A 10,003-nucleotide genomic window follows, 5' to 3' on the forward strand; every position below is an offset into this window, starting at 1 on the left:
CATTCTCAAAACTTTTGGCCACGACTGTACTTATAATGTAAAATGTTTCTGTCTCCATATGATATGGTAAATGTATCCAATGCAAAAACATCTACATTTAAATGGTATTAATATTAATTTGCATATATTCCCGTTAATTCCCACGGAAAGTTTCCACCTCTGAATATTCCCCAAAATGTGCAACCCTATGCTTCAGTGACTTGACATATGAGTATACCCAGGCAGAGCTGTTAGTGCTGGACCTACAAGGTAATACTGACCTCCAACCCCTAACTTTTAACCCCTGACCCTTCAGTGACTGAATATATGAGAACACCAGGGGAGAGTTGTGCGGGGCTGGTCAAAATCCTGTAAATACAAGTCCCTCCCATTTAGTAACTGCTATCTTTGTGTTTTTAGGAGTGGGGGAGATTCTGACTGATCCATCTGTCATAAAGAGTGGAGAGAAGGGGTGTGTAAACCTGTTTGTTCTCACATTCAAAACTCATGTTTCACTTTGTTCCAAATATTTTATAACACTCCCATTCTATTTTAATCCATAGATCATACAACACAATATTTGTACCTTTAGAATGCTCACATAATTAATAATGTTCTCTTGACTAATCTGTAGGTCATATGACATGATATTTGGTCCTGCCAACCTGGGAGACGACGCCATCAGAAACTTCCGGGCCAAACACCACTGCAACTCTTGCTGCAGGAAACTCAAACTTCCTGGTAGGGAATTCTCTCTCTTGTTTGTTTACCGTTTGCATCTGAGTGTGTCCATTACTATGGAGACGAGGTGAGCTTATCTTTTGCTATAGGGACAGAGGACTGTGGGCGAGAGGGGACAATGCATATTCAAATATAAGGCTCTAGGACAATGGAGTAGTGACATTTGTTATTTCAGCTTTATGTAGTAGATGGATGCCTGGCTGTCTGCCTCATCTCTCTCCTCTTCCTGTGTCGCTTCAGATCTGAAGCGGAACGAGTACACACCGGACAAACTGATGCTGCCTCAGGATGAATCACACGACCCCGGAAGCGGGACCCGCCACTCAATGAGGCTCATGCTCTGATCCTATAGGACACAACCAGAGAGAAGAGGCCGGTGCTGTTATTCTATTGGCCAATGCCAGAGAGGAGGGAGGAAGAAGTAGTGCGCACAGCTCATGGCTAGAAGGGATCCAGCTTTTGTCAAATTAGCATCAGATTTGACGGACTTAACGCAGCAGGTTAGGAGAATTATGTTAATGTTAGGAAAATATTTAGGGTTAGCAAAAAATATATATATATATATACTTTTTTCATTCATTTGACAAAAGCTGGATAAGGTGGGTCTAGCCATGACACACCTCATCCAATCAACTGGAAGAGCCACACCTGTGTTTCCATGGAGACGCATGCATGCAGAACTGTTACTTTTGTATCTGCCCAACCAAGGCCAATCAGCAACCAAGATGATTTTAAAAAAATTAAAAAATGTAAATGGGGAACAAAACTTTTTAAAGATGTTTTTTACTACAAGTTTATATGTTATGAGTGTGTATATATCTATATATAAATGGCTATCAACAGGTACAATATCATTGCATAAAGAGACAGTATAGTACTTATTCTGAACTATGAAAAGTTGCCTTGTATAAACTAAAGTGCATTGTCTGTCTGTAATGCAAGACTGTAAGGGTCAACCTGCTGAGATACAATTTGCAACACTTTATACAGAATGTCACCAGATACTTTTTTATAAATGTAAAATACATGTATTATTATGGCATTAGTGGTTCATATTTAATGAGAAGACACATGAATTTGAAAATCTTGTAAAATATGGGCAGATTGCAATGCAACTTTTACAGTACATATATGTAATAATTGTATTGTGTTGAACTCTTCTGAAATGTGTCCACTGAATATTGCTGATAGTTTTTAAATGTTACAATGCTGGTACTATTATTGTTATTTCTTTGTCATCACGTATTGAATGAGCAAATACCAATCTAGTGTATCTTATAGATACTTATATCTGCTACTGAGCAGAAGCAGATGCTGTTTTTTTCAGGGGAGTGTAAGGGTCTATTACTCTATACATGTTCTACTGTATAACATTTTAAACTAATAAAATGACAGTTATGTTCCATTCCTTGTACAGTATGATGCTGATACTGTCTGATGGGGATGAGGCCCCCACATTCTTCAGAAAGACTGCAGCTGCTGGCAGACAGATGCCCACAGAGAGAAACACTCTCTCGCCAGCTGGTAAAGAACCCAGTAGCCAACAGCTATTCATCAGTTACTCGTCTGTAACCCGACACCTTTACCCTACAGTTAGGTCTGGATGGGAACGCTTTCATCCTTTTCACAAACCTCATCTCCACCTACATCTTTAGAAGTTTAGGAACATCGATCAACAGTGATGAAACTCTTCTTGGTGTTGTCACAAAGTCCAGTGGAAAGCAACATTGTGTAAAATAATAGTATGTACAGTAATATGTCCATTTTACATCCACATTGCTGTTTGGTGGAGCTGCGTCAGAGCTGTCAAATCCACCAGTGGCTCCTGGCATTATACCTGAACTGGACATTGCCTAGGCTGCACGGAGTTAAGTTCCAACACTGGAATGTGAGATGTAATCTACATCTCGATTAGGATGATAAAACCCTTATTTTGTTGAATGATTTTTACATTTGAATGTAGTTATTTCTATATAGGCTACACTTTCTCGTTCTGAACTTCTAAAGCGAATGGGGGCAGGTGTGGCTTCATGAAGATGCCAGAGCAGCTGCTCACCGATTTGACAGCTCTAACACAGTTCCACCACCAAGTCATCCACTATGCAGGTGTCTGCTATCGCTGGTTAATGCTCTGATTGAATCTAGGCCTTAGTAGTAGTAATAAGTTAGCGGTAGTAGTTATTAGTGATAGTAGGCTTCCATATGTTTGTTGTTTTTATTTCTTATGAATTTGTAGTTTGCAAATTTCTGTGAAAATAGACAAAATGCTTTTTGATCTTTGGCCAATAGAGAGAGCAGAGTACAGTATATTGAAAGTCTGTGTCGAATAGCAGAAGATTTTTTAAAACCACTTCCTGTCTAGGCTTGATGAACCAGTCTACTTGTTACCTGGAAAGGCGTGGTTATATGGAGGCCAGTGAATCTGCAGTTTACTCACCTTGTTCGTAACAGTGCTCACCTGCTCGCACTTAAGTCTCTTTCCCATTGCTCTCACACATAAACACGTCCCAGAGGAGAAACTACCAAGAGAGAAGAATCATGTCTGTGGAAGTCCACATAGAATATTGGTAAGTTATTGTTTTACTACATCTGTTAATGTCTACTCTAAAATGTTATTAGGAGATCTGTTGTTATACCAAAGAAAAACAACACTGAGACAGTGTACAAACTGTCTGAATGTGTTGGTGTGGAACCAATAGAGTTCATATTGCCTCAGGTTATTGATTTAAAGAGTTTGCACACAAAAACTGACATGATTGACATGATTTTCCAATTAGAGAAACTCATTATTTACATCATCAGTCTAACTTTTACCAACATTTCAACTACCCTCTCCATTTCTATTGTCCAGTGTAAAGTTATAGATATGACATGCTGTGTGACATGCCGAGTGTGTAAGTAACTGCTGATGTAAGACGTCAATGTGATGTCAGTGTGTCGAATATGTAACTTCAAAACATTGTATGTTAAAAACACTGTGTGTGTATGTGTGTGGTGTGTTTGTGTTGTGGTCTGCAGTAGTGGATGAGGGTACGACTCTCGCTATCAGGACCTAGCATCTGCCATCAAGCGGAACGTTCCTGATGCGACGGTGACGGGAACCACGGGGCGGCGCTGTAAGTTACACACACAGCTTGTAATTACCCTGTCATAGTGACGTCACAGCTGTGCTTTACACACAGAACGACGTTACAGATCCCATCGGATTTCAACTGACTACACTCTGATGGTCCATCCATTAGATTTGATCAATACCTCAGTAGATTATTAAGTTATATTCTAACTGCTCATGGTTTGTCCTACAGCCAGTTTCGAGGTAACAGTGAATGGTAAACTGGCCTACTCTAAACTGGAGGCCGGAGGATTCCCAGACACCAAGGAGGTGGGTGTTATTCCTGTTCTAAACAATAGGTGGCACCATACTCAATGTATCTTCATGTATTGTCTGAGGTAAAGCTACAGTATCTGAACCTGAACAGTAGTTCAGAAGTGTTAAATCAGGGAGCATGGATAAGGCATGGGATCCAATCCCAGCCAAGTCATACTATTTCTTTAAGCATTTCATTGTACTGTATAGTATACTCCACGTGTATCCTGTGCATATAATATGACAAATATACCTTCATTTGATTTATCTCCTACATGCTCTCTGTAACATGTGCTCTACTGTCTGACCAGATGGTGGCGATGGTGAAGGAGGTGAGCCGCGGAGGAAAGGTTGAGAGAGTGAAGAAGAAGGATAATAAGTGTGTTCTCCAATAGATGAGTGGATATTAAGAGAGGGAGAGGAGGAGCGTTTTTTAAGATCCTGGGTCCTGATCTGATTCTATTAATGATTGTTCACAATGAAACTAAGGATGTGCAACATGATGAAGTCTACAGTCATTTCAACTCTGTGATCTGAGGGAAATACTCTCATCCTGTGTCTCTGTTTTATACTGTCATGTCTTATGTTATTCCTTGTCTGTTTTTCTTTCGTTATACAGACAAAGATATTATAGACTGACTAGCATTTAGTTTTACATTCTAGAAATGATATTGTACTCAATGTAGACCTCTGCAGTTGTATAGGCTGTACGTGTATTTTTAAATGATCACATAAATTCTATGAATCAATTAGTATTGACTTTGTGTGTTGGGGGGGTGCTGTTGGACATTTACTGGTGTTGTGTTATTATTGGATCTTGTGCCAGGCAATCTTTCCCATCTTCACTTTGCCTTTTTCACTTTCTTACCGGGTGTGATGATGCAATAGATATACTGCCTTGGCCTTTATAGCGGTCAAAGGATTTGATTTGATCTGATTTTGTGTGTAGGCCGAGACTGGATTCTATCCCCAAAAATGTTATTCCTCTGTGTGTTATTTTATTGTAGAGGTACAACGTCTTTCGTTTTAGTTTTTATATGGCTGTATAAAGATGACAGTTTATTATCAAACTTGTGATAGAGATCACACTTCAGCCAAGAGGGGAATTTAATCCAGTTGTGATGAGGGAGAGGGAATTACCACTCTGCCATTTGGAGTTTTACTACATTTTACCACCACTGTATTCCATGGAACTTAGAGCTGTTTATTATTCATTCTATCCACTCTATTAGCCTCTGTCAAATGCACTGTAATATCCTCCAGCATATTGGGGAATATTCTAGAATCTGACTCTTTCTACCCGGCCCCCATCTAACCATGCCCTTTCAGGTAACAGGTGGATAGAGGGGGAGTCACTCAGCTTATCTGTAACAGTGCCCACCTGCTCTCACGTCTCTTTCGCATTTCACACTCACACACACACTAGAGAGAAGAATCATGTCTGTGGAAGTCCACATAGAATATTGGTAAGTTATTGTTTTACTACATCTGTTAATGTCTACTCTAAAATGTTATTAGGAGATCTGTTGTTATACCAAAGAAAGAAAACAGTGAGACAGTGTACAAACTGTCTGAATGTGTTGGTGTCGAACCAATAGAGTTCATATTGCCTCAGGTTATTGATTTAGAGTTTGCAAAACATTGACATGATTTTCCAATTAGAGAAACTCATTATTTACATCAGTCTAACATTTACCAATGTTTTAAGTATCAAAGTAAATGGAATTGCTAAAATATACTCAAGTATCAATAATTTCAAATTCCTTATATTAAGCTAACAGCACACTCAACACTCGGACATAATTTACAAACTAAGCATTTGTGTTTAGTGAGTCCGCCAGATCAGATGAAGTAGGGATGAACAGGGATGTTTTTTCTCTTACGTGAATGGGACCAGTTTCCTGTCCTGCTAAGCATTAAAACTGTAATTAGTCCTTTTTGTAAGGGAAAATGTCTGGGGTAAAAAGTAAATTATTTTCTTTAGGAATGTAGTGAAGTAAAAGTAGTCAAAAATAGAAATAGTAAAGTGAAGTACAGATACCCCAAATAAACAATTTAAGTAAAAAGAATTTAAACTACTACTTAAGTACTTTACACCACTGCTTGCACTACCAGTGTGTCACTGTGTAATAGCAGTAGGATGTTGATTTGTGTATAGAGCAGATATTTCCTTCTCTGATAATTCAGAACCTGGTGGGATAGAGAGATAAAGGAGTGAAAGATTGGTAGATGAGGATCTGGACAGGAAGCCTGCGGTAGATTGGTGCTCTGATCTCAGGCGGTATGAGATTTTACCTGTCCGTGATGCTGCTGGAGTGTGTGGATGTTACCTGGTAAAGTGCAGTGTGTGTGTGTGCCCTGCTCCCCTATAACCTTCCCAACACACACTCTATACCAACTGATTGATTTCATTTATTTGATCACTTAAAAACACATGTACAACTGCAGAGATCTATATTGAGTAGAATATAACTTCTAGAATATAAATCTAAATGCTAGTCTAATATAATATCCCTGTCTGTATCCTGAAAGAAAAACAGGAATAACAACATAACAGTATAAACCAGACAGGATGAGAGTATTTTCCTTAAATCACAGACCGTTGAAATTACTCTAGGGGCTCCCGGGTGGCGCAGCGGTCTAAGGCACTGCATCTCAGTCCTAGAGGCGTCACTACAGACCCTGGTTAGATTCCAGGTTGTATCACAACCGGCCGTGATTGGGAGTCCCATAGGGCGGCGCACAATTGGTCCAGCATCGTCCAGGTTTGGCCGGGGTAGGCCGTCACTCAATAAGAATTGGTTCTTAACTGACGTGCCTTGTTTTATTTAACTAACTCTAGTCTGCACGGAGTAAAGCACAGCTGTGACGTCACTATCTGACAGGGTAATACAAGCTGTGTGTGTAACTTACAGCGCCGCCCCGTGGTTCCCGTCACATCAGGAATGTTCCGCTTGATGGCAGATGCTAGGTCCTGATAGACTCGTACCCTCATCTACTACTGCTGACCACAACACAAACACACCGTTACACACACTGCTTGTTATAACTTTACACTGGACAATAGAAATGGAGAGGGTAGTTAAGTATATTTAAAACCAAAAACAACATTACAAATACCCATACACACCCATTTGCCACATGTAACAGCTGCTGTAAGAGCAGATGTCAAACTCACAGCACAAGAAACCCAGAATGAAGTAAACATCATTCACTACTCCCCGTCCACAGTCTAGTGACATTCACTACTCCCCGTCCACAGTCTAGTGACATTCACTACTCCCCGTCCACAGTCTAGTGACATTCACTACTCCCCGTCCACAGTCTAGTGACATTCACTACTCCCCGTCCACAGTCTAGTGACATTCACTACTCCCCGTCCACAGTCTAGTGACATTCACTACTCCCCGTCCACAGTCTAGTGACATTCACTACTCCCCGTCCACAGTCTAGTGACATTCACTACTCCCCGTCCACAGTCTAGTGACATTCACTACTCCCCGTCCACAGTCTAGTGACATTCACTACTCCCCGTCCACAGTCTAGTGACATTCACTACTCCCCGTCCACAGTCTAGTGACATTCACTACTCCCCGTCCACAGTCTAGTGACATTCACTACTCCCCGTCCACAGTCTAGTGACATTCACTACTCCCCGTCCACAGTCTAGTGACATTCACTACTCCCCGTCCACAGTCTAGTGACATTCACTACTCCCCGTCCACAGTCTAGTGACATTCACTACTCCCCGTCCACAGTCTAGTGACATTCACTACTCCCCGTCCACAGTCTAGTGACATTCACTACTCCCCGTCCACAGTCTAGTGACATTCACTACTCCCCGTCCACAGTCTAGTGACATTCACTACTCCCCGTCCACAGTCTAGTGACATTCACTACTCCCCGTCCACAGTCTAGTGACATTCACTACTCCCCGTCCACAGTCTAGTGACATTCACTACTCCCCGTCCACAGTCTAGTGACATTCACTACTCCCCGTCCACAGTCTAGTGACATTCACTACTCCCCGTCCACAGTCTAGTGACATTCACTACTCCCCGTCCACAGTCTAGTGACATTCACTACTCCCCGTCCACAGTCTAGTGACATTCACTACTCCCCGTCCACAGTCTAGTGACATTCACTACTCCCCGTCCACAGTCTAGTGACATTCACTACTCCCCGTCCACAGTCTAGTGACATTCACTACTCCCCGTCCACAGTCTAGTGACATTCACTACTCCCCGTCCACAGTCTAGTGACATTCACTACTCCCCGTCCACAGTCTAGTGACATTCACTACTCCCCGTCCACAGTCTAGTGACATTCACTACTCCCCGTCCACAGTCTAGTGACATTCACTACTCCCCGTCCACAGTCTAGTGACATTCACTACTCCCCGTCCACAGTCTAGTGACATTCACTACTCCCCGTCCACAGTCTAGTGACATTCACTACTCCCCGTCCACAGTCTAGTGACATTCACTACTCCCCGTCCACAGTCTAGTGACATTCACTACTCCCCGTCCACAGTCTAGTGACATTCACTACTCCCCGTCCACAGTCTAGTGACATTCACTACTCCCCGTCCACAGTCTAGTGACATTCACTACTCCCCGTCCAGTCTAGTGACATTCACTACTCCCCGTCCACAGTCTAGTGACATGCACTACTCCCTGTCCACAGTCCAGTCTAGAGCTAACATCATTCACTGCCCCCTGTCCAGTCTAGAGCTAACATCATTCACTGCCCCCTGTCCAGTCTAGCGCAAACATCATTCACTGCCCCCTGTCCAGTCTAGAGCTAACATCATTCACTGCCCCCTGTCCAGTCTAGAGCTAACATCATTCACTGCCCCCTGTCCAGTCTAGAGCTAACATCATTCACTGCCCCCTGTCCAGTCTAGAGCTAACATCATTCACTGCCCCCTGTCCAGTCTAGAGCTAACATCATTCACTGCCCCCTGTCCAGTCTAGAGCTAACATCATTCACTGCCCCCTGTCCAGTCTAGAGCTAACATCATTCACTGCCCCCTGTCCAGTCTAGAGCTAACATCATTCACTGCCCCCTGTCCAGTCTAGAGCTAACATCATTCACTGCCCCCTGTCCAGTCTAGAGCTAACATCATTCACTGCCCCCTGTCCAGTCTAGAGCTAACATCATTCACTGCCCCCTGTCCAGTCTAGAGCTAACATCATTCACTGCCCCCTGTCCAGTCTAGAGCTAACATCATTCACTGCCCCCTGTCCAGTCTAGAGCTAACATCATTCACTGCCCCCTGTCCAGTCTAGAGCTAACATCATTCACTGCCCCCTGTCCAGTCTAGAGCTAACATCATTCACTGCCCCCTGTCCAGTCTAGAGCTAACATCATTCACTGCCCCCTGTCCAGTCTAGAGCTAACATCATTCACTGCCCCCTGTCCAGTCTAGCGCGAACATCATTCACTGCCCCCTGTCCAGTCTAGCGCGAACATCATTCACTGCCCCCTGTCCAGTCTAGAGCGAACATCATTCACTGCCCCCTGTCCAGTCTAGAGCGAACATCATTCACTGCCCCCTGTCCAGTCTAGAGCGAACATCATTCACTGCCCCCTGTCCAGTCTAGCGCTAACATCATTCATTGCCCCCTGTCCAGTCTAGCGCGAACATCCTTCACTGCCCCCTGTCCAGTCTAGCGCGAACATCATTCACTGCCCCCTGTCCAGTCTAGCGCTAACATCATTCACTGCCCCCTGTCCAGTCTAGCGCTAACATCATTCACTGCCCCCTGTCCAGTCTAGCGCAAACATCATTCACTGCCCCCTGTCCAGTCTAGCGCAAACATCATTCACTGCCCCCTGTCCAGTCTATAGAGAACATCCTTCATTGTCCCCTGTCCAGTCTATAGATATCATTCACTGTCCAGTCTATAGATA

At 43.0% G+C, this 10,003-nt stretch overlaps 1 protein-coding gene and 1 long non-coding RNA gene across 5 annotated transcripts in view; both read left to right on the forward strand.

The window, feature by feature from the left end:
* LOC120024696 (transient receptor potential cation channel subfamily M member 7-like) overlaps positions 1-2,125 on the forward strand; it is an 80,729-nt gene extending 78,604 nt beyond the window's left edge. For all 4 annotated transcript variants that reach the window (XM_038968940.1, XM_038968941.1, XM_038968944.1 and 1 more), the window contains 3 exons: positions 400-451; positions 614-720; positions 961-2,125. In XM_038968940.1, the coding sequence (XP_038824868.1) occupies positions 400-451; positions 614-720; positions 961-1,064 (263 nt within the window). In that variant the 3' untranslated portion in view covers positions 1,065-2,125. The remainder of the gene's footprint in view (positions 1-399; positions 452-613; positions 721-960) is intronic.
* Positions 2,126-3,873: 1,748 nt separating this feature from the next.
* LOC120024712 lies at positions 3,874-4,836 on the forward strand. The gene is made up of 2 exons (XR_005472934.1): positions 3,874-4,102; positions 4,399-4,836. It is a non-coding gene; the product is annotated as an uncharacterized LOC120024712 (long non-coding RNA).
* Positions 4,837-10,003: the final 5,167 nt, after the last annotated feature.

The sequence above is a fragment of the Salvelinus namaycush genome, chromosome 30, assembly GCF_016432855.1.
Source record: "Salvelinus namaycush isolate Seneca chromosome 30, SaNama_1.0, whole genome shotgun sequence".
In the NCBI taxonomy this organism is placed as follows: Eukaryota; Metazoa; Chordata; class Actinopteri; order Salmoniformes; family Salmonidae; genus Salvelinus; species Salvelinus namaycush.